Below are 25,228 nucleotides of genomic sequence, written 5' to 3'. Positions count from 1 at the left end.
TGTGTTTTGGACAGGGTTGTAGATCTAATTGAATATCTGAACAAATTAATACGATTGCAAAGGCACAATATAAACGGAATGATCTCCTTTTTCAATGCATCATTCTACATAAACTGTTCAAAATATTATCTCATCCCTCCTCTCCCTCCGCAACTCCCCCCAACATTTTCTTCCTCCTCCCACACCTGCAGTGCCTATTGCCTGCAAAGCCCTCTTCCTTACACACGCTCCCCCCCAAACCCCCTCCTCTCCCTCACCACCTTTCCCCAACTCCACATGCCCTCTCCCTTCCCCTGGACACCCCTCCCACCTCACAGCCTCTCTCCTGCACCCTCTCTCCACATGCCCCCTCTCCCCTCACCCTGTCTCTCCCACACCCCTGCAGCCCCTCTCCCCCACACCGCCTCCCCCACCCCTCATCTAATGGGCTTTCACCTGGCCTGTTGCACAGTTGAGCCAACTGTTGTTGTGTTTGCAGATTACGAGACACTGCGGATTGGAGGCCTCGTGTTTGCTGTCATACTGTTTACTCTTGGGATCCTGCTGATCTTGAGTGAGTAGGATCTGATATTGCTTACGCTAATCCTGTTGTAATTCTGTGTGATGCATAATTCCTTACCTTTTCCTACAATGTCTCAATTCTGTCCTTCCTTTCAGGCCGGAAATGTCGTTGCAGCTTCAATCAGAAGGCCAGGTAATGGCATAGAGTGAATGGAGAGGTTTGGAGTTGAGTACAGGGGCATAGAACTGAGCATGGCATCAGAGGGCAGGCCTAGCATGGAATCAAAATGCAGCCATAAGTACAAAACATCCCACCACACTTTCACTGTGTCTGATCGTTTGCTTATGTACATGGTTAACTATTTCCTCTGGTCTGGGAGCCCAGAACAAAGGAACATTAAGGGTAAAGTCACCACAATCTACTGGACTGCTCTCTCATTAGAGAGAAAGAGAAAGAGAGAGGACTGGTGGTGGTTTAACCTGAGGGTCACCACCTCTTAGCCAAGGGAATCACTTCCAAAGGCAGGACCTTCATGGTAACCTCAGCCAGTGTGGGAATTGAACCCTTGCTGTTGGTATCACACTGCAATGTAAACAAAATTAGCTGACTGACCCACCCAAAAGTGAGCCCTACCTTAAATTTAAAGCTGGATTATTCAGGGGCGGGGGGATATTAAGTAGTATTTTTTTCCCACAGGAAGTGTAGCAGAAATGTGGAGCGTCCGCCAATGTGGATGGTGTACGCGGAGGACTGAGATCTCTCTGAGGGTGGGGGCAGTGAGGGACATTAAACTGCAGAAAATAAAAGCACACAAACTGCCCCAATTATGTCTGATTGTGGATTAAATCAAGTATGTTCATCCAAAACATTTGATTTATTTCTGCTTTGTATGAAAGTCCTGTATGTAACATAAGTTCATGCTGACCGTCCATTCCCAACATTGGCTAGAGTTGGAGGAAGATTTACTCTGTATGTAACCCTGTGCTGTACCTGTCCTGAGAGTGTTTGATGGGGAAACTTGATTCTCTATCTAACCATGTGCTGTCCCAATAGTGGGAGTGCTGAATTTGACAACTTCGTAAATGTAACAAATAAATAGATTTCCTAAAACAAGATGAATGAGTATGTTGAGCGTTCTAACAGCTTTTTTGCATTCTTTTCTTTTCCTTCAGATCTCCCAATGATGAGGAGGCCCAGGCAGAAACACTGATCACCAACAAAGGTAAGACAGACATACCTAGAGGAGACTGCATGGTGCAGTAACTTGATTCATCAAAACATTTAGGTTTTATCCCACTCCAGGACTCAACGGCCACAGAAGTTGTGTTTATGAGCGACCAATCAGGTTGGGTGCTAGTCACACCACTTGAAGTGTCCTCTGCAGAAATAAAGCTCTAAGCATGAGTGTGCCAGAGATTCAGTCACCACCCACAGGGAAGGCTTTAATATTTGAGGAAGAGATTGATTGGTGTCCCAATGAGGCTCTCATTTCTTGAGCATGTCCGGCATTTTTAGTAAGATGGCTTTGCTCTGGTTGGAGCTTTGTTATAATGCTGTCCTTCTTACTGGTGAATCCTTGAAGTGGCCTGTAGTCACAAAAACAGAAATTGCTGAAAAAGCTCAGCAGGTCTGGCAGCTTCTGTGGAGACAAATCAGAGTTAACGTTTCGGGTCGAGTAACCCTTCCTGAGAACAGTTCTGAGGAAGGATCACTCAACCCGAAACGTTAACTCTGATTTCTCTCCACAGAAGCTGCCAGACCTGCTGAGCTTTTCCAGCAATTTCTGTCCCTACTTTATTTAGTTTTCTGAACAGTGCTGTGTATTGTAGAATTGTAGAGTCCCTACAGTACAGATAGAGGCCAATGAATTTTGATTGTATAGTGGCAGTTGCCAGAGTACAACAACAGATTGCATTTGTGTAGCACCTTTGATGTAGCAAAACGTTCCACAAGAACGATTCTCTAACAGAAATTGACATGAAGCGACATAAGGGGCTGTTGGAACAGCTAACCTAAAGCTCAGTGCTTAGATTTAAAGAGCACGATGGAGAATGACAGGAACGGAGACATTTAGGGAGAGAATTCCAAAGCTTAGAAATGAAGCAGCAGAGGGACGTGGCTGCCAATAGCAAAGTGATTGAAATCAAGGATGCTCAAGTGATCAGATATAGAGGATTATTGTGCCTGCACTGGATCTTCCAATGAGCATCATTACCTCGTGCCAATCTCCTGCCTTTTCCTCATAGCCTTGCATAGTATTTTTATACAAATACTCATCCAATACCCTCTTAAATGCCTCCATCATACAGGCAGTGCATTCTATTTTGAAAAGCAGGAGAACTCTAGAAGTTATAGTTTCCCTGCTCCTGATAGCCGATTAGATGGAGCTCCAAATGGAAACTCAGTGATACTCCAGCCTTATTCCTGCTACACCTCAAACGTACAACTTTCCATATTCTCCCCACTTTTAGAAGTTAACAAAGCTGGCTGTTTTTTTTTTAAGAGATAATGGGAGCTGCAGATGCTGGAGATTCCAAGATAATAAAATGTGAGGCTGGATGAACACAGCAGGCCAAGCAGCATCTCAGGAGCACAAAAGCTGACGTTTCGGGCCTAGACCCTTCATCAGAGAGGGGGATGGGGGGAGGGAACTGGAATAAATAGGGAGAGAGGGGGAGGCGGACCGAAGATGGAGAGTAAAGAAGATAGGTGGAGAGGGTGTAGGTGGGGAGGTAGGGAGGGGGTAGGTCAGTCCAGGGAAGACGGACAGGTCAAGGAGGTGGGATGAGGTTAGTAGGTAGCTGGGGGTGCGGCTTGGGGTGGGAGGAAGGGATGGGTGAGAGGAAGAACCGGTTAGGGAGGCACAGACAGGTTGGACTGGTTTTGGGATGCAGTGGCTGGGGGGGAAGAGCTGGGCTGGTTGTGTGGTGCAGTGGGGGGAGGGGATGCACTGGGCTGGTTTGGGGATGCAGTAGGGGAAGGGGAGATTTTGAAACTGGTGAAGTCCACATTGATACCATATGGCTGCAGGGTTCCCAGGCGGAATATGAGTTGCTGTTCCTGCAACCTTCGGGTGGCATCATTGTGGCAGTGCAGGAGGCCCATGATGGACATGTCATCAAGAGAATGGGAGGGGGAGTGGAAATGGTTTGCGACTGGGAGGTGCAGTTGTTTGTTGCGAACTGAGCGGAGGTGTTCTGCAAAGCGGTCCCCAAGCCTCCGCTTGGTTTCCCCAATGTAGAGGAAGCCACACCGGGTACAGTGGATGCAGTATACCACATTGGCAGATGTGCAGGTGAACCTCTGCTTAAGGTGGAATGTCATCTTGGGGCCTGGGATGGGGGTGAGGGAGGAGGTGTGGGGACAAGTGTAGCATTTCCTGCGGTTGCAGGGGAAGGTGCCGGGTGTGGTGGGGTTGGAGGGCAGTGTGGAGCGAACAAGGGAGTCACGGAGAGAGTGGTCTCTCCGGAAAGCAGACAGGGGAGGGGATGGAAAAATGTCTTGGGTGGTGGGGTCGGATTGTAAATGGCGGAAGTGTCGGAGGATAATGCGTTGTATCCGGAGGTTGGTAGGGTGGTGTGTGAGAACGAGGGGGATACTCTTGGGGCGGTTGTGGCGGGGGCGGGGTGTGAGGGATGTGTCGCGGGAAATGCGGGAGACGCGGTCAAGGGCGTTCTCAATCACCGTGGGGGGAAAGTTGCGGTCCTGAAAGAACTTGGACATCTGGGATGTGCGGGAGTGGAATGTCTTATCGTGGGAGCAGATGCGGCGGAGGCGGAGGAATTGGGAATAGGGGATGGAATTTTTGCAGGAGGGTGGGTGGGAGGAGGTGTATTCTAGGTAGATGTGGGAGTCGGTGGGCTTGAAATGGACATCAGTTACAAGCTGGTTGCCTGAGATGGAGACTGAGAGGTCCAGGAAGGTGAGGGATGTGCTGGAGATGGCCCAGGTGAACTGAAGGTTGGGGTGGAAGGTGTTGGTGAAGTGGATGAACTGTTCGAGCTCCTCTGGGGAGCAAGAGGCGGCGCCGATACAGTCATCAATGTACCGGAGGAAGAGGTGGGGTTTGGGGCCTGTGTAGGTGCGGAAGAGGGACTGTTCCACGTAACCTACAAAGAGGCAGGCATAGCTGGGGCCCATGCGGGTGCCCATGGCCACCCCCTTAGTCTGTAGGAAGTGGGAGGAGTCAAAAGAGAAGTTGTTGAGTGTGAGGACGAGTTCAGCTAGGCGGATGAGAGTGTCGGTGGAGGGGGCCTGGTCGGGCCTGCGGGACAGGAAGAAGCGGAGGGCCTTGAGGCCATCTCCATGCGGAATGCAGGTGTACAGGGACTGGACGTCCATGGTGAATATGAGGTGTTGGGGGCCAGGGAATTGGAAGTCCTGGAGGAGGTGGAGGGCGTGGGTGGTGTCACGGACATAGGTGGGGAGTTCCTGGACCAAAGGGGAGAAAATGGAGTCCAGATAGGTGGAGATGAGTTCGGTGGGGCAGGAGCAGGCTGAGACGATGGGTCGACCAGGGCAGGCAGGTTTGTGGATTTTGGGAAGGAGATAGAAACGGGCCGTGCGGGGTTGGAGAACAATGAGGTTGGAGGCTGTGGGTGGGAGGTCCCCTGAGGTGATGAGGTCATGAATGGTGTTGGAGATGATGGTTTGGTGCTCGGGTGTGGGGTCATGATCGAGGAGGCGGTAGGAGGTGGTGTCGGAGAGTTGGCGTCTGGCCTCATTCATAGAATGTTGTTGCTATTGGCTGGGCCAACACTTATTATCCTTGACTGGAATGGTTTGCTCATCTATTTTAGGAGACAGTTGGGAGTCAGCCATATTAGTGTGGGGCTGGAGGAAGTTACAAAGATCTCATTTGAGACTGGCAGCCAAAGTATTGTCCAAATATCTGCCTTCAAATATGCTTTGAATATTCACTGGAATTGAAGAATGCATATTGAGTTGGGGAGGAATAGGGTGGATTGGAAAGTCAGTGAAAGGCAGCTGAAGATTTTATTTACTCCTCTTTCACTGCATTTTCATCATGCCACATTGAACCTTACTGTTTCTTTCTCTTTGTTCGCAGCAACGGAAGCAGCAGCCAAAGTGGAGAACTGATCAGTACCAAACATGTAAGATCTACACTCTGCTGAAGCATTGCTTTTGGGCACCACCTTCCCCAGGTTTCTGTGCCACAGTTCACAGCAAAATGGCTGAGCCAGCATGATCCTAATTCCCTGGACAATCTGTAAATCAGACGGTGGTCGTGGTGGGGGGGTGGTTGTGTGGGGTGGAGGTAATGGGAGGTGCAGAAGATGCAAGCCAAGGTGGAGACCAGGTGGGACGGGGAGAGAGAAGCAATCCAGAGGACGCTGGTGGAATTCCATCTTTCAAACGAGATGTTAAACATGATGCCACCTCCAACCTCTCACACTAGTTAGCTTTGCTGCTTCACAGTACCAAGCACCTGGTTTTAATTCCAGCCCTGGGTAACTATCTGTGTGGACAGTTTGTACATGCTCCCCATTTCCTCCAGGTGCTCCAGTTTCCTCCCACACTCTAAAGATGTACAGGTTAGGTGTATTGGCTATGCTCAATTACTCCATAGTGTCCAGGGATGGATAGGATAGGTGGATTTTGGGGATATGGTACAGGGTGTGGGTGTGAGTGAGATACTATTTGAAGGGTCTGTGCGGACTCATTGGACCAAATGACCTCAATCTGAGCTGTAGGGATTCTACAATTCTACAACACGTAACATAGTTCAGAAAACGAAACACAGTTGGAACAGAAATTGTAGGAAAAGCAGAACAGAAAAAGTGGGAAAAGCTCAGCAAGTCTGGCAGCATCTGTGGAGAGAAATCAGAGTTAACGTTTCGGGTTGAGTGATCCTTCCCTCAGAACTGTTCTCTGGAAGGGTTACTCGACCCGAAATATTAACTCTGATTTGTCTCCACAGATGCTGGCAGACCAGCTGAGCTTTTCCAGCAATTTCTAATTTTGTCACTATAGAGCTGTTAGTTTGACCTGTTGTAGTGGGGAAGTTGCTGGAGTCAATCATAGAAGAGGAGATAACAACACTCGGAAAAACGAAGCTCAATTTACCAGTGTCAGTATGGTTTCATGAAAGATATGTAGTGCTTGACAAACTTGCTGGAGTTCTTTGATGAAGTAACCAGCAAGGTGGATGATAGGAACTGATGGATGTGGTATATCTAGAATTCCAGAAGCATTCGACAAGGTGCTGCGTATAGGACAGATCCAGAAGGTTAGATCCCAGGGGGTTAAAGTTCAGGTACAGACTTGGGGAGAGGATTGAGCTGTGCTGAGCTTTTCCAGCAATTTTTGCATTTGCTTTTGATTTACAGCATCTGCAATTCTTTCATTTTTTTTTAAATAAAGCAGGAACTGTGTTTGTCATCTTCAGTATCCTCTGCCTTAGTACAGTGTATAAATTCATATTCATGTGTTCAGCCATATTAGCAGAAAAGAAACATTTTCACCAAGAGAGTGGTGAGACTCTAATTCTCCATCATTCTCTAACAGAGATAAGGAAGTCATGAGGAAGAAAGGCAGAGTCTACATACCGGATAGCATTGGACATAATGACAGGAAGGTCATGTGCAGCATTAAGACCAGCCAATGATCTCTTTCTATGCTGCAAATTCATGGAAAAAAATACAGGAACAAATCCATCTCTCTCTCGCAGTATCAATTTCTCAGTCTGTTCCTGGGCAGTACAGTATCCCTGTGTCAACTCCTATTCAAAATCCCGATTACAGACAAATCTTTGGAAACATAATGAAACTGCTGCCCAGCAAGAGATAACACTTTTAGATGAGTAATGTGAAAAAAAATTCACAAAACCAACTCCTAATATAATCACCCTCTTTTGTCGCTGATAGCAACTGATTTTCAAACAGACAATCTCCAAGTTTTGTGCGGATAAACAAATTATTTATTTGATGTGATGCTATCAGGTCTGTAAGTTGCCTGGGTCTGCTTTGTGCAGGAAGGTGTAGATGGGATAGAAAAATCAGCAACTTCCATCATATCTTTGGGAGCCACAACATCTACCATTGAAGAGGACAAAGACAGCCTGGGAACACCACAGCAGCATGCTTCCCTCAAACCACACACCACACTGATTGAGAAATGTATCAGCCATTCCCTCATGGTCATTGGGTCAAAATCCTGGAACATCTTCCTTAATGAAATTGTGGGCATCCCTTCTCTAAAGGGACTGCTGTTGTTCAAGAAGGCAGCTCAGTGCCATTTTCTCCAGGGCAATTAGGGATGGGTGTTTAATACTGATCCAGTCAGCAATGCCTACATCCTGTGACTGAACTTTGGAAAAAAACTGATGAAATGGTAAAGTGGGGACCAGATGGCTAGCTTCACATCCTATTTCTTACATTCTTTTAGTACGTATCAAATGCTTACAAATGTGAAATGATCTAATTACTTGTTTATTTTGTTATCTTAAGTTCCACGTATCTTTGCTTTACTTTTGATAGAAAGACATCAACATGAGACTTGAGGCCATTGATATCTTTGACAGGTTTTGGAAGACCCCTCCAACATCGCTCCCGACTCGCTGCACAAAGAATTGAAGCTCCATTCAGTTTGTCTCATGGTTATTGAATTAAAATATATAAATATCGATAGCAGTGAATGATGAATCTTGTGATGTGCCATTAGCTTGTCACACTCCACCTTGTGTTGGTCGTTGCAAAGATGTATTGTCGGATAGTAAGTGGTGTTTGTGTTAGTTTGTCGTTTTCTAGTCTTGTTAGATGGTAGGTCTGTACCAGTGAGTGAGTGAGTGAGTGAGTGAGTGTGTATGTGTGTGTGTGTGTGCGCGCGCACAGGTGAGTGGCTGAGGATATAGTGGAACTCCAGTACTCTCAGTCCTTCACATTCTGCATCGTTACAGTGATGTTTGTGCGTCAATAGAGTATTATTTATTATTCACTTATAACACTATGGATCGGTTGCTGTGTCTGCTCACAAACAAATCACCTCCTCTCAATCAAAGAACTGATATGAGAAAGCAGTATTGTAAAATAAATAATCAATAAATGAGACTGTTAGTGATACCCAGCACAATAAAGGAAACAATTGCTAAACTGGGATGAATTGGCAGCTGTTTGTTTTGTTTGGATCTGATTTAGAACATAATACATGTGAAAATCTACATAGTGACAATCTCAGGCAACTAGATTGGGGAAGAAACATTCAGCAATGCCCACATCCTCTGAATCAAGTGTTGTCTAGAGCCACTCATGGATCAGTAACTATTCCAGTGTTTACATATGATCCAATGAACATGTAGGAATATAAGAATACGTGATGGGTTGCATTGCCAGGCTGATCAGTTTTTGAAACAAAGAGGGACCCAATTTATATGAAAAAAAATCAAACAATTAGTGAATGTTGCAATGTCTTCAACATCCTTATTCCTACACAAGAAAATTAAGTCAGAAATCACACAACTCCAGGTTATAGTCCAACAGGTTGATATGAAATCACAAGCTTTCTGAGCACTGCTCCTTCATTAGCTGAAGTGACAAAGGAGCCGCACTACAAAAGCTTGTGATTTCAAATAAACCTGTTGGACTATAACCTGGTGTCATGTGATTTCTGACTTTGTCCACCCTAATCCTTCAGAAACACCCCCACATCAGAAAATTCAAAAGCACTCACACTACTATTTCCCCATTAATAGAGATAACAAAGTGTGGAAATGAATGAACACAGCAGGCCAAGCAGCATCTTAGGAGCACAAAAGCTGACATTCAAAAGCCTTTTCTGATGAAGGTTCTAGGCCGAAAACATCAGCTTTTGTGCTCCTAAGATGCTGCTTGGCCTGCTGTGTTCCTCCAGCTCCACACTTTGTTGTCTCAGATTCTCCAGCATCTGCAGTTTCCATTATCTCTGATCACTATTTCCCCATTGATAGTTTTCTACATTTTCTCATGTTTTTCATTCTCTTGACACAACTTTAACTATCTAGAATCTTTCTTGTTGTTTTCGTACCCAATTACATTTATTAACTCAGTTACCCTTCTGTGTTATCTCTCCCTGCACTCCTTTCAATGCAAGACCAGTAATGATTTGTAGATGGTTTTACATGAGGCAAAGTCTCACGTGGCTTTCTAGGACTTGTATTATTGAATTAATAAGTTTGGATTCTTGGAATTCCTGTCAAAACTTTGGAACCAGCGTTTGAATTTTCCTTGTGGAGTTTCTGTCTGTTTTGATAATGTTGACAGAAGCCTCCTTTAGTTTCCTCTAAATTTCAACTGGAGAGCAGGACAATGTCCAAGGCAATTCCCATTGGGAGTTCTGATTGCCTCTGTGGGAGGGGAATTAGGTTAGAGAGGCGAGACAATAGCAAACAGCCTATATGTTCTTCGGGACTATCAAGGGTTTGCTAAGTTTTTGTTTTCTTAGGCTTTTCAAGAAACCAAACTAAATCTCCAGAACATCCTTGATCTTATCAGGGGAAGTCCCCACAAAAGAAAGGAAAAAACACGCAGTTTGATTTCATGGAACACCAGCGTTAATGTATGGGCTAAATCTGCAAACTTGAATTTTACACTGAGCAGAGTCAGCCCAGCTAGGATGTGGGTTGGGATGCACTCCATTTATTAAAGGTCACCTGTAGCTCTGTGGATTGTGCTGCCCTGATGTGGATTTAACTGATTGGCTGATATTTATTGCTTGAAGCAACATCACAGAGGCAGATTATCTGATCCTGACCACCAGGCTGGGATCTTGCTGTGTACAAATTTGATGACTTCATGTAAGGCCCTATGCACATACAAATCTTTTTCTTCATACCTTGCCCACATCAAACACAAACCAGGGTTTTGTGGCTCTTAGTGAAAACACTGGGTACTTTGTAACATTCCAACAGCTTCATTAATGTCCTGGATCCCGATGTTCAAGGTAAGCTGGAAAATTTGTATTTTATAAACTTGTAAAATTATTCCAAACCAGAGGCACAGGAAATGAAGATGAGACTTAATCTGAAGGAGCAGATATGAATCAGTTGAAGGGGTTAACATACTGCCATGGGACGGTATGTAAATGTAAAAATTAAAACTGGATACAAATGAGTGTTACATGCCAGAAATAAGAATGGTGTCAAAACAGTAAAGGGTGAAGTCTAAGGAGATAGGGGGCTTATAATTGTGTGACCTGTGCAGTCACTGGAGAGCAAAGTCAGTATATTTTTTTTTAAAAGCCGCTAAATCTTGAAGCTTTACCAGGGACATTTCATTTGAAGTTCTTCCCAATTTATGTCCTGGTCAAAACTTGTCCCAAATGGTAGGTAATCTATAATCAAAAGCTCAATCATTCTCAGAAACCACCTGCTACAGGCTCATTAATAACTCACTGAATTGAAAATACAGAGCAAGTTGATCAGTGAGATGACCCCTTTGTTTCACTGAGGGAGATCGTATGTGAAACATTAACCTGTCTCTTGGCATTTGGTATATTGATGTATTAGCTTATAACACAGCCTGTACTGCTGCCCCTGACAAAGGCTGCCATCAGCTTTAAAGAATAGGAAACTACAGGGTCTGCTTGATCCAATGTGGAAGAGGAAAATGCTTTTCTGGTCTAACTAGAAGAAACTCTGTACGTAACAAGACACAGCTCTTTGCTGGTTAGTTACAGATCGCATTGAATGGGAGTGCAGGCTTGAAGGGCTGAATAGCCTACTCCTGCTCCTATTTTGTACTCTTATTTGTTTCTTTATGACCGAGTGACTTTTGAGCCTCTTCAGAGGGCAGTATGCAGCAAGTCACATGAAAGCTTGGCCCGGTGAAGTTATCAGTTTTCTCAAAATAACTAACTTATAAGTATTTCTGTAACCACAGTAATTTCTTTTAAGTCAGTTTTTGAAGCCTGGCTGTAGAGTGGTTGAATTTTAGGCACAAGTAAATTTTATTTCCGATAATTTGAAACCCAGCACGGTAAATAATTTTGCCTTAAAGATTGGATAGAGCTTTGGAATCTTTTATTTTAAACTTGGTGGAGGCACCCTTAGATGTGTTAAAGTGTTGAGTTTTATTTTTAACTTTAGGTAGTATTTTAGTCCTGTGAAGACCTTGGTATTGGATAAAGCAGTGTTCCTGAGAAGAGAATGACAAATTAGATTACCTGTCAATCCCAAACCAGAATTGTTGGAATAAAATCTCAGCAATGGTTACAGCAGCTGGGTGCTGTGATTCTCAAAAGTCTTTAGAAGATTTTTAATGACACTTACATATGATCGCTTTCTAAGACCAGTTTCCTTCAACCAGATATTTTGAAAATCAAATTGTTGACGCAGGATTTGAAATCAGCCTGTTTGGAATTAGCTGTCCACTAACATAATCACTGATTCATTGTCAGTTCAGTAACATTACTGCAATCCCAGCTAGTGGTATTATTGGTCAACTGAGATCCCACACATGAACTGACTTGAAAGATCATAATTTTATTTGCTTTGGTTTTCACAGTCGTCTCTCTCTCTCTCTCTAAATGATAAACATGCAGTGTTGCATATTTTGTTTTAACAACAAAAGAAAGTGTATCCAAAAATGAACAGAATAATTACAAAATAAAACAATCTATACCATCTACTAGTAAAACAAATTACAGATATTAAACATATGGTAAAAGTATAAACCCAAAACAATTCTTTATGAATCAAAATGAAACTAAATTGCTTTTTTGTACAGAATACTAAACACCCCTGTAACAGTATCCAAAACACCACTGACACCATTAGCCCTGTGTCTAATACCTCAGCAGGTTGAAATCACTAGGGACTTAATTTTAAAACTGGAGCTGTGATAGCTTCTTCCTGAAGCACTCCGTTTAAATAGCCACTGCTGGGATTTTATTCCAACAATTCTGGTCTGAGATTTACACTAACTCCAGGGTAATCAAATTCACTAAATTTGTCATTCTCTTCTCAGGAACTCTGCTCTATGCAGTACCAAGGTCTTCACAGGACTAAAACACTACGCAAAGTTAAAAATGAAATGCAAATCTTTCACTCAGCTAAGGGTACCTCCTGCAAGCTTTAAAAAAAATTCTGAAACTCTATTTAAGGCTAAATTATTTACCCTGCTGGGCTGCAAACTATCTGAAAAAAAACAAAAGTCCAGATGTATGCAAAATTCAATCAGACTTCAGAAACTGATTTTAAAATAAACTACCACCGTTACAGAGATATTTGCAAGTTAATTTTTAAATTGAGACGCACACCAGTTACTAGCTAAGCTGATATATGTACACGTGCAGTAATACCATGAAATATTACATGTATAAATCCCACATTTCCTATCTGAGCGTCACTACTGCATTCCCATAATTAGCAGGTATGTGAGAGTTCTCAAATTTGGCTTACGTCCACAGATCTGAGAAAACTGGGTTTGGGAATGAAGGCGAGAACAACATAAATAGTAATGTCAGGCTGCAAGGTGGATTTAAGTCAGACTGTGGGAGTTCATTATGAGGTCAGCTGAGTACTGGAACAGTTTTATTGTGGAGGTGTTCTCACTTTGGCGGATAATTGAGGAGTAGTTGAAAGACATCTCCAGATAGCACATGAAAGGAAGGAGCTTGTGCTGAAGCAGAATGAGCAAACAAGCAGTAGAGATTTGAGCAGAGTTGTTGAAAGAGGAAACCTAACTGGGCACTTCAAGGTGCCACACTGTATTGATGTGACTTGTACAACAATCATCAAATAAACTTCTATTAACATAGGCTTGTATCATATGATAGTATAGGAATGGTAACACAGGGTTAATCTATTGGAACAATACGAACCTCGGAGGAAAAGGAAGAGAGGAGGGTTCACAGTAAAGGAGGGAGGATAGATATGGAGATAATAAAATGTGAGGCTGGATGAACACAACAGGCCAAGCAGCATCTCAGGAGCACAAAAGCTGACGTTTCGGGCCTAGACCCTTCATCAGAGAGCTCTCTGATCATCAGAGAGCTCTCTGATGAAGGGTCTAGGCCCGAAACGTCAGCTTTTGTGCTCCTGAGATGCTGCTTGGCCTGCTGTGTTCATCCAGCCTCACATTTTATTATCTTGGAATCTCCAGCATCTGCAGTTCCCATTATCTCAGGATAGATATGGATCTGTGCGGTGAGGTAACATCACCTCCAAATCGATGCAGAGTGAGTTATGTCTTTGCATATCGTAAACGTTTGACTGTCAGCTTTACATTCGTAAAGAGTGGTGACTGACTGAACTCAGCAAGATATTTTTTAATCAACATGCCCAGAGATGTTATACACTCCTATGGAACAGGTGGACCTCCAGGCGCAGAGATATGGACATGCCACAAAAGGCCTATAATAGATGGGCTTTGTTGTTGTCTGAGCTCCAGGGAAACTGTAGGAGTTTCTCAGGGTTGATGTTTCCAATCAGCCTATTCGGTAAAGCTCTGGAGCGGGTAGTACTGGGTCTAGGCCTCCTGGGTCAGGAAAATAATACAATTCAAGTGTACTCGAGGTAATTGTTTACATTCCACTCCTGTCTGAAGGCCTCTTGTGATTCAGCAGTAGTGCCCCTACCTCTGAACCAGGAGGCCTGGGTTCGATCATTTCCACCTGCCGGGAATTAATTGATTGGAAAGTATCCACTCCTGACTGCACTCACCCATTCAAAATGCACATGATGAGCAAAGAAAAGCAGACTGTTCATGCATTTCTATAGCCCCTTTCTCAGCCACAAGATGTCCAAAAGTGCCTTACAGCCAATTTTGACCTGTTGCTATTATTGTAGAGAATCTCTGCAGCCAATTTACTCACAGCAAACTCCCACAAACAGCAATGAGATAACTGACCAATTAATCTGTGTGTTGGGTAGCAGATAAACATCAGGTCGCAGACATGGGTAGTTCAGGGTCTTTTTTGCAAGCAGAATGTAGATGTCCTACAAAGTGGTCACCCAGTCTATGCTTCATTTCCCCTATGTAGAGGAGACTGCATTGTGAGCAGCGAGAGCAGTAGTGAAGTGCAGGTGAAGAGTTGCTTCACCAGGAAGGAATGTTTGGGCCCTCAGATAGCAGGAAGGCATATGTTCAGGAGAGGCCAACTTTGACAAGGGAGCCTCCAAAATGCTCACCTTTTTCCTCAACTGAGAATTCCCCAGCTCTGTTGTCGACAGGGCCCTCAACTGGGTCCCTCCCATCTCCTGCACTTCCACCCTCACCCCCTGTCTTTCGTCCCCCAATAGCGATAGGGTTCCCCTTATCCTTACCTACCTTACCCCCAGCATCCACATCCAAAAGATCATCAGATGCTATTTCCACCACCTCCGGTGAGATGCCACCGCCAGAAACATATCCCCCTCCCCTCCCTTGTCCACCTTACACAGGGACCGCTCCCTCTGGGACACTCTGGTCCACTCTTCCTTTACCCCCAACACAGCCCTCAGCCCCACGGCACCTTCCCCTGTAACCGGCACAATTACCTCCTCCCTCCCCAGTATACAAAGGGCCCAAGCATACCCTCCAGGTGATGCAACACTTCACCTGCACTTCATAGAATCTAGTCGGCTGCATTCGCTTCTACATTTGGGAAATGAAGCGTAGACTGGGTGACCATTTTGCAAAACATCTACATTCTGCTCACAGAAATGACCCTGAGCTACCCGTTGCCTGCCACTTTAACACACCACCCTGTTCCCTGGCCAACATCTCTGTCTCTGGCTTGCTGCAGTGTTCCAGTGAAGCTCAACACAAACTAGAAGAACAACCTCTCATTTTCCACTTGGCACCCTGCAGCCCTCCAGACTTAATATCGAGCTCAATAATCAATAATAAACCATCCCATGTCTTCGCCCCCTATCCCATACACCAGGCCTTGTTATCACATAGCCTGCCATTACACACTACCTATTGTTAGTCACTAACAGTCCCCATTAACGGTTATTCATCCTCTCAGCCAGTCCATTATCAACTCCTTCGTTTATCCAACTGCTCTTCTCTCTCTTCAGGCTCTAACCTTCATCCTGTTGTTTACTCCCTACCCAATCCCCCTCCCTATATTCTGCAATAAACCAATGTTTTCCCAGCTACCATCATTTCTGAGGATGGGTCACCAGACCTGAAACGTTGACACTGATTTTTTCTTCACAGATGCTGCCAGACCTGCCAAGCTTTTCTAGCAATGTCTACTTTTCTTCCTGATTAGTCAAAGAGGTAGGTTACAAGGAGTGTCATAATAGATCAAAGAACTGATCAGCAGAGAGGAGCTTATTGTGGGGTTTGACTAGAATCTTATCTCAGCCACTTCAGCAGACAGTTTTAATGGTACAGCCCAATTAAACCAATTTATGAATTATCTAAACTGGGGCTCTGAAACTTTCTGTTCCTGCTGCTCCCCTACCCCCTGTCTTATAAAAGATTTCATAGGCTTCCTGTAATATATGGACCCTTGCGCCGCACAAAAGTTCACTTTATAATTTTTTATTACTTACATCTTGAATCCCCCTTTTTAGGTAAAGATTCTGTATGACTGATTAGAGACACCTTCTAACTCATACTTTCTTTGCCTTAACTAGTCTTTTCTTCAACAAAAATGCTGGCACACTGTAAATGTGACATCAGAAATACTTCTAATTCCCAACTCTACAGCAAATGAGAATTCAGTTGTAACCTTCCCACTCTTATGAACACATATTCAATTTTTTAAAATAACTCAGTTTAATAACAGTCAGTTCCCCAGTTACCATCAGAAGCCTTGTCTCCAGTCTTATTTTCCCACTCAAATGTCACCTGCACCCATTGATCCCAAAGACACGATTAACAAATTTCCAAATGCCGGGCTTTTGTGTAATGGACCTGACATGCCTTACCAACAACAAAAAACAAATGCATTTCAAACAAGGATAGGATTCATGAAGCTTTATTGATAACGTGACTTATCATTCATACTTTGAATTATCTCAGAGGTTTCATTTTGAGGGGATTGAGGAATTTATGTTTAAGATATAAAGGAGATTGACAAAATTAAATGACTTATGTATGAAGTTGTAGGCTGCAGGATGTGGTTATTAGCAAGTTCTGAATTACTCAGTTGGCCCTGAAAATTCTTTCAGCTTTTAAGTTTTTATTGTTCGGTTACAGCACTGATCTAAAATGTCACAAAGACTATGAGCTGTCGTTTGGATTGTAGGGGCCCAATGAAAGTATGAAAATATATCCCAAGTAAGAAAAGATCAAGAAACCAAAGATCAAGGACAGGATACCATAAAGTCATACAGCACAGAATCAAACCCTTTGGCCCAACCAGTCCACGCCAACCATAATCCCACACTAAACTAGTCCCACCAACCTGTGCTTGGCCCATATCCCTTCTTGTTCATGTACTTATCCAAATGTCTTTTAAATGTTGTAACTGTACCCACATCCATCACTTCCTCTTGATGTTCGTTCCACAGACGAACCACTTTCTGTGTAAAAAAAGTTGCTCCTCATGTCTTTTCTGAATCTTTCTCCTCTCACCTTAAAAAAATGCACCCTAGCCTTGAAATCCCCCGCCATAGGGAAATGGCACCTTATCTATACCCCTCAAGATTTTATACACCTCTATAAAGGTCACCCCTCAACATCCTATACTCTAGTGAAATAAGTCTCTGCCTATCCAGCATCTCCCAATAACTCAAACCCTCCATTCTTGGAAACATCTCGGCATTTTCTTCCCAAATCCTCTCCAACTTAAAAACATCTTTCCTATAACAGGATGACCAGAACTGGACACAATACACCCAAAGAGGTCTCACCAATGACCTGTACAACCTCAACACGATGACCCAAATCCTACACCCAAAGGTCTGAACAATGGAGGCAAGCGTGCAAAATTCCTTCTTAAATACCAGGCAAATGGAAATGGAGGAAACTCAGAAACAATAGACCTCAAGAGAAATCAGAAGCACAGAGAACCTTGACAAACAGCCTGGTGCACGGAATCATGGCACTGGGGAAACATAAGATAAAGGCTGGTCCTATGGGGAGAGATTAAACAGGTTAGGGACTCACATGAGTTTAGAAAGATGGGTGGAGATCTAATTGAGAGATAGAACATGGAAAGGAGGATTGATAAAGTAGATGTAGAAAGGATATTTCCTAATGTGGAGCAATCTAGAATGAGGAGTCATAGTTTTAGGCTAATGAGTAGCAGACTTAGAACAGAGAGTGAATTATTTCTCTCAAAAGGTCATGAATCTGTGAAAATCACTACCCAGAGTATTGTGGATGCTGGGAGACTGAGCAAATTCGAGGAGGAGATGGGTTTTTAATTAGTAATGGATTGAAGGGTTATGGGCAGCAGATAAGAGAGTGGAGTTGAGGCTGTGATGAGATCAGCCAGGATCACATGAAATGACAGAGCAGGCTTAAGGGGCTGAATGGTCTCCTCCTGCTCCTAGTTCTTACGTAAAGTTTTAAGTCTGAATGATTACTCTCTCTTTCTGGCACCAATTGTTAAAAGTGGGAGGCAACAGCCTAGTGGTATTATCACTGGGCTGTTAATCCAGAGACCCAGCTAACGTTCTGGGACCAAAGTTCGAATCCTGCCGTGGCAGGTGGTAGAATTTGAATTCAATAAAATTCTGTAATTAACACATAAAATACTTAGGGAAAAGTCTATGTGGTTCACTTTAGGAAAGAAAATTGGGTCTTCATGTGACTCCAAACCCACAGCAATGTGGTCAACTCTTAACTGCCCTCTGGGCAAGAAATGTTGGCCAGGGACACTCACAACCCATGAATCAAAATAAATCCTGATGAGAAGAACCTCTTTCCTTAAACAGGATGTAATTTGACAGCAATTAGGTACAAGCTAGGTAGACGTTGTGACAGACATTACTAGGGAACGTATGGACAGAGGTCATTGAGACTTGCTGGTTTATGCTGATGTTTTGCTCCACACTAACCCCTTTTGATCTTTGGTGTAGAGCTGGACGAACACAGCAGACCAGGTAGCATCAGAGGAGCAGGAAAGCTGACGTTTTGGGTTTGGAACTTCTTCAGAAGAAGGGTCCACACCCATTTCTGAAGAAGGGTCCAGACCCGAAACATCAGCTTTCCTGCTCCTCTGATGCTGCCTGACCTGCTGTGTTCATCTAGCTCTACACCTTGGTATCTCAGATTCTCCATCATTGGCAGTTCTTATTATCTTTTTATATCTTTCTTCAATTCACCCAATCAGCATATCCTTCTGTTCCTTCCTCCCTTGTCTTTATGATAAATGCATCAATAGTTTACACTGCAGTCTCTCTATCCAGCACTGAGTCTAAATATTCCCTGTGTGAGAAATGGAGATGAATTGACCTGCAACCCAGGACCAAAAACTCACTTTACCTCAGCCATTCCCCATGTTTCTTGCCCTTTTCCCCTCCAGCAGCAAGTAAATTCTCAGACTTGGAATGCATGAGCCAAACTCTCTTTGCCAGACCTTGAGGTCAACAAATAGAGACCATGTGCGGTCAGTATTGGGTAAGGTGGTCAGTCCTGCCAGCACTGGGGATGGGTCAGTGTCCTGAACTAATGTGATGAGGATCAAATATAACCACCTCCCTCGAACTGGAAAATGGAGTGAGGACAGAGGGCAGCTTGTGTGTGGAATGAACTTCCTGAGGAAGTGGCAGATGTGGGCACAGTTACAACTTTTGAAAGACACTTAGACAAGTACAATAATTGGAAAGGTTCAGAGGGATATGGGTCAGAAGCAGGCAGGTGGGGCCAGTTTCATTTAGGATTATGCTCAGCATGGACTGGTTGGACCGAAGTTTCTGTGCTGTATGAATCTATGACTCCCATCACTATGACTGGTTTGAAATCTGTGATGAAGCCTTCAGAGGTCAAACAGCCTGAGATGACAATGCTCACAGCATCTGCTCAGAATGCCAGAGACTGACCGACTGACACCAGTTGATAAACAGCATATGGTCTCTGCCCTTTGAAGAGAAAGGAATCAGAAACAAAGAAAATGGGGAGTGCAAGGAGCCAACAGGTATCCTCTCACTGAAGCAACCTGCCTCTGTCTCTCTCTCTCTTTCTCCTCCTCTCCCTAACCCACCCTTCTCTCTCTGCCTGGGAGTCAATCATTTGACTGCAACATTCTCTAAATCACTAGCGAGACTGTGACTTGGGCAGATTTTTCGTGTGACTGGAGTCATCAACAGGAACAGTTCTCCACCAGCTGCCGTGTGACTGGGACAAAGATTACCCAACTCATTAATGTTTAATTTATTCTCGTCTGACATAGATTCACACGCGCCCAGGGTTATAACCAGAACATCTTCGCCACACTTGCTCGCTGACTCTCTGTCGCTTGTACATCACCAGCGCCATGTCACACAGTGAGTAAATAAATTTATCAGTCAGCAATGCAGACATACTCTCTCCATTGAAGGGAAGATATCATTTAACAAAATTGGTATTTACTTGGCAAGTCTGGGTCGGAGGCTAGTTGGGTGTGATCACCGCAGGTGTGGGAAACAGAGAGTAATTACTTCATAGTTTGCAGATCCAAGCCATTCAGTCTGCCATGAGATAGAAATACTGTGAATAAAAGATACAGGTCATTGGGTTTGATCTTGTGCTGTAGGTATAAGGTAATTCCATAAGTCCGATGATCAAAACCTGTAACAGACCATTGTCAGTTATTCTCCTGAAAAGGACAGAGAACTTTTGAGACCGTCCCACCCACCAAATTGGGAAAGGTTTCTGACCTGCTCTGTTTGCCTGTCCTAGGCGTGTGGCTCTCGCTATGCAGCCCAGCTGGGTGGACCAAGGTGGGCCTTTCCTGGTCCGATATCTTCAGTACATCCAGGGGTGACACTTCATCAGAGCAGCATTCCGACAGAGTCTCCGAGCCAAACGTGAACAATACCCAGACATCCACCTTGCCCTCTCCTTTGGTATCTCCGTCACTTTCTGATCATCTCTCACACACACTCTCTCATTCTCCACCTGCCCGTCTTTCACTCACCATTTGTCTCTCGTTGTCACTCTCTACGTCCAATCGAATCCTGCCTCTTGACCATTCCTACTTCAAAAACACCTCTGCCTGTCAAACGTTTTTGGAATATCCTAATGTCATTATAGGTGCTACATAAAAGCAGAAACTCAGCAGGTATGGCCCCTCGGTGGTGAGGAAAACAGAATTTCCAAATCAAAGAAGAGTTGGTTGTATTGAACTCAAAATGTTAACTCTGTTTCTGTCTTCACTGAGGCTGCCCAACCTGCTGAAGTTATGCAGCAATTTCTGTTTTTATTTCAGATTTAGAGCATTCTGTGTTCTGCTTTCATACCCAGAAATGCATATCTTTCTTTGTCCCTTACATCCTTTAAGATCTCGTCAAAATCCATCTTCTTTGACCAAACCTATAATTGTGTGTTTTAATAAGTCTGTGAGACTCAAAACACTGTTTGATATAATTCCTGTGAATTGTCTTGGCAGGGCAGAAGTAGTTTTAAAGAAAAGAATACTGTTGAGATTTTTGGAATACGCTTCCTTAAAAGCTAATGGATAAAGTGTTTTTAAACATTTTGAAACCAGCAGATTCCTGATTACTAAGGGGGATGACATATTGTCAGGGACATGTAGGAATAGAAAATTGAGTTATTGAGGCATTGTGTTATTGAGACATTTTGTTATATCAAGGTGCAATGTTGATAGATTTTCTGCTCAACACACGGACAATTTTGTTCATTGCTTAACGGAGACAGAAAGCCTGAGTCAGTTTGGACACATCCTTTTATGGTCAATTGCTCCATCAAAGAGTTATCTTTCTGTGCTCATAGATCCCTCAGCTAATCAAAGCTGTAAATCGGTTCCTTAACACCCAGTCAGAGCCCAGAGTCAAAGTGCTCTTCTTCAGAAATGGGGAAGGGGAAGAGGATTCTGAAATAAATAGGGAGAGAGGGGGAGGCAAAACATTAGCTTTCTTGCTCCTCTGATGCTGCTTGGCCTGCTGTGTTCATCCAGCCCTTGTTATCTCAGGCTCAATTAGACAATGCATTGATTCTGCAATAGTAGACTTGCCAAATTTAAGGGCATTTAAATGGTCATTGAATAAACATATGGATGATAATGGAATAGTGTAGGTTAGATGGGCTTCAGTTTGGTTTCGCAGGTCGGCGCAACATCGAGGGCCGAAGGGCCTGTACTGCGCTGTAAGTGAGTGAGCATTGTGTTCAAGCAGTTCAGTAAAATATTACTCTATGAGCCAGGCATGAGACCTGTGTGATGGTTTTTCATCTTTATTACGGAAGACCATAACACACAAGACCACAGGCATAGGCCATTCAGTCCATCAGATCTATTGCAACTCTTAATGAAATGATTGCTGATCTGATAATTCTCGATTCCACTTTCCTGCCTTTTCCCCATAATCCTCGATTCCTCGCCAATTAAAAATCTATCTCCTCCCGGACAGGAATGTCACTGGCCCGTACATGGTTGCTCTTGAATGAGTGGCTTGATAGACCATTTCACAGGGCAGTTAAGAGTCAAATGAAATTGGTGTGGGAGTGGAGTCACATGAAGGCCCAAAGGATATCAGTGAGCCAGATCAGCTTTAACAATAAACAACAATCATTGTCGTGGTCACTGTCACCGAAACCAGCTGTTGATCATGGATTTTTGTGACTTGAATTTTCACCTGCTGTCCTGGTGAAATCTTAACCCATGCTTTTCAGACAAGCAGCCTAGCCTTCTGGATTACAAATCCAGTGACATTTTCACTGTTCTCCCCCAACTCTCCTCAACACGAGTAGTAAGCTCCCAATTTCCAATTCCAATGTTTTGCTGAGTTAACCTATCACACAGGGAGGTGGAAAAAGGATAAAGGAAGTTGGCAACAAAAGGAAGTTCTTATCAGGTCCTTATCAGAAGGTATTGGTGTCACTCGTTTCTCAGGATTGGGATCCACTGTGATCCTATTTTACGAGCACTTTGAAAACTCCCCACTGAGGGTGCAGTCAATTGGGTAGCCCCTTTGGCATAAAGGGGCGTATTCCAGAATCAACCCATTGTCTAAATGAGTCTGAGATAACAAGGTGTAGAGCTGGATGAGCACAGCAGGCCTAGACCTGAAATGTCAGCTTTCCTGCCCCACTGATGCTGCTTGTCCTGCTGTGTTCATCCAGCTCTACACTTTGCTATCTCAGATTCTCCAGCATCTGCAGTTCCTACTATTTCTGTCTAATTGAGTCTCTTCCGTTTTCCCTGTTACAGCTGACTTATCCGATGCTCGCTTCTCATATGGTGAGTTCTCGATTGAATTGATTCCTGTATCAAATGAGGGTGGGGATCGAACTGGAGGAGGGGGATTGCCAACTATACTTGGAGCACCCATCAGTTTCAACCTTGCAACACAGCACAAGTATCATTCTGTTTGGATCCTTCCATAAGGCTTTTTTTGAAATTCATTCATGAGATGTGGCAAGGTCAGCATTTATTTCCTGTCCCTAACTGATCAGAGAGCAGTTAAAAAGTTAGTTATCACTGTGGGTCTGGAATCACAAGTAGGCCAGATCCAGGTAAGGATGGTGGATTTCCTTCCCTAAAGAACTCCAATGGGCTTTACTGACAAGCAATAATTGATTCATAAGACTCCTAATTGCAGATTTTTACTGAATTCAAATGCCATCCTCTCCCAGTGTGGCAGGATTTGAACGCAGGGGTCAGCAAAGACATGATGTGGGACTCAGGATGAGTAGTCTAGAGATAATCCTACCAGGCCATCAGTTCCGAAGGAAAAAAATTTAATACGACACAAGTTGGCTCTGTGACTTTGCTCTTGCATGTAATTCATGGCTGCGTCCTGGAGATTACTCTTCAATTGGAGCAGATTGCGGGCCAATCCTGCAGAATTGGCAACCCTCTGATTTTCAAAATGGCTGTTCTGTGCTCTCTTAAAATAACACAACACAGGAAACTCCAGTCACACAATCTGACTAAACGATCCAGAGGGAAATAAATAAAAACCTCGTCACAGTTGGGAATAAACAGTGATCCGCACTGGAGCTCCACTTTAAAGAGGACAACATGACTCACAGCATTATGTGTCATTCACATGTTTAATGCTTTTTTTTCCTTCTCGATGGTACGATAATTCTCCTTTGTGTAATTATTCTGAAAGTTGTCACCTCTGGCAGTATTTTTCAGTTTGCCCCTACATTTAGGGTTCTACTTTAAATAACCAGCAGGCCCAGGGAGAAGTGAGGAAACCAGGCCACAACAAGTGAGCTGAGGGCTGAGCAGAACGGTTACCAAGGCAACCAAAAGCCTCGCCTGTATGGAAAAGGCCTTGACAAAGGCCAAAATATGGAATCAGAGGCAACATGCAGTGCATCGAGCTGCTGTATACTTCCCTCAGCATTTCACAGGAGCTGGCGCTGCCTGCAGCGAAATCCCTTCCTTTGACCAGAGGATGAACAGAACGGGCTTCACCCTGTGGGAGGGTCAGGCCTCTTGGGCCGTGGGGCAAATCCATCTGTAGGTCCTCAATCCACCCAGCCCACTGTTGCCTGGCAACAGGAGCCCATTCCAAATGGCTGGCACCGAGGGATAAAATGGGGTCACGCCACACATCATCAAAATCACTTCAGACAGGCTCCCTCTCCCTGTGACCTCCTTTTAGGCTCAGAGCATGACTTTTGTTTTTGCTTCTTTTCTGGGTCAATTTGAACAGTTGTGCGTGTTATTGAAAAAGGACTCATGACCTTGACAACAAAGATGGCTACCTTCCCTCACACCCCCACCCCACTGTTACCAAGCAACCGTGAGTCACTGCCTTCAGAGGAAAAACTGAAGGTGATTAAAATTTTAGACAAGCCAGCGCTAATATCTAAAAATGAATTGTGTGAGTGTGCCATAGGCACGGAGCTAACCGAGAGACCAAAAAAAATTCTTGTTCCTGTTAAACAAAATGTGATTTAGAACCCAGTTTATTCAGGCAAATAAATCTGGTTTGTCACTTAGTATTAGCAAGCTGATTTCAAAGGAATAGCTGCTTCTCATGAGCAAGCTCCTGTCATTGTTAATTTTATAACCTTATAGCAGCCAGAGAGACCCTTCGGGCCCACTATGCTGTGCCACTTCATTGAAAGGCTGAGTTTGACTCTCTTGTTTTCTCAGCATAGACCCGAAAAATTTTATTCTCTTAATTCCCCTCATGAAAGTTACAATGGAGTCCACTTGCACTCCCCTTTTCAGGCTGCATATTCCAGATTTTAGCAATCGTACATGCCCCCAGTATGAGGGAGCAGGGTCAAGGCTACTCGCTGCTGTCAGGCAAGGTCCTGAAGGGGTTAAATCTTCATGTTACATTCCATTGATATCACATACTGATCTCTGTGGGAGGAGATAATGAGTTCTCCTCGACATTCTGGAGTGAAGACCAGAAGGAATAAGAAAAAGGAATAGACCATTCGGTCCCTCCAGCATGCTTCACCATTCAATAGGATCTGGCATTCATCATGTCCTGCATTTTCCCCATTATCCTTGATTCCCTGAGTAATCAAGGATCTGTCTGTCTCAACCTTAAATATGCACAACTCTTCTGCCCCCACTGCTCTCTGTGACATAGAGCTCAAAAAAGACTCAACCTTAATTGAAAACATTCCTCCTCATTTGTCTTAAATTGGTGCCACTTTATTCTGAGACCGTGTCCTCTGGTCTTCGATTCTCCAATGAGAGCAAATCTTTCCC

General features: G+C 44.0%; 1 protein-coding gene across 1 annotated transcript in view; it reads left to right on the top strand.

Annotated features, from left to right (window-relative positions):
* fxyd6 (FXYD domain containing ion transport regulator 6) overlaps positions 1 to 25,228 on the top strand; it is a 64,147-nt gene that overhangs the window by 30,265 nt on the left and 8,654 nt on the right. The window contains exons 5-13 of the mRNA XM_059638933.1: positions 479 to 553; positions 658 to 694; positions 1,675 to 1,724; positions 5,571 to 5,599; positions 7,497 to 7,745; positions 8,046 to 8,108; positions 12,463 to 12,553; positions 19,803 to 19,868; positions 22,751 to 22,780. Coding sequence (XP_059494916.1) covers positions 479 to 553; positions 658 to 694; positions 1,675 to 1,724; positions 5,571 to 5,599; positions 7,497 to 7,745; positions 8,046 to 8,108; positions 12,463 to 12,553; positions 19,803 to 19,868; positions 22,751 to 22,780 — 690 coding nt within the window. The remainder of the gene's footprint in view (positions 1 to 478; positions 554 to 657; positions 695 to 1,674; positions 1,725 to 5,570; positions 5,600 to 7,496; positions 7,746 to 8,045; positions 8,109 to 12,462; positions 12,554 to 19,802; positions 19,869 to 22,750; positions 22,781 to 25,228) is intronic.

Source organism: Stegostoma tigrinum, chromosome 32 (assembly GCF_030684315.1).
Source record: "Stegostoma tigrinum isolate sSteTig4 chromosome 32, sSteTig4.hap1, whole genome shotgun sequence".
NCBI lineage: Eukaryota > Metazoa > Chordata > Chondrichthyes > Orectolobiformes > Stegostomatidae > Stegostoma > Stegostoma tigrinum.
This window is presented reverse-complemented; position numbering and strand designations above follow the sequence as displayed.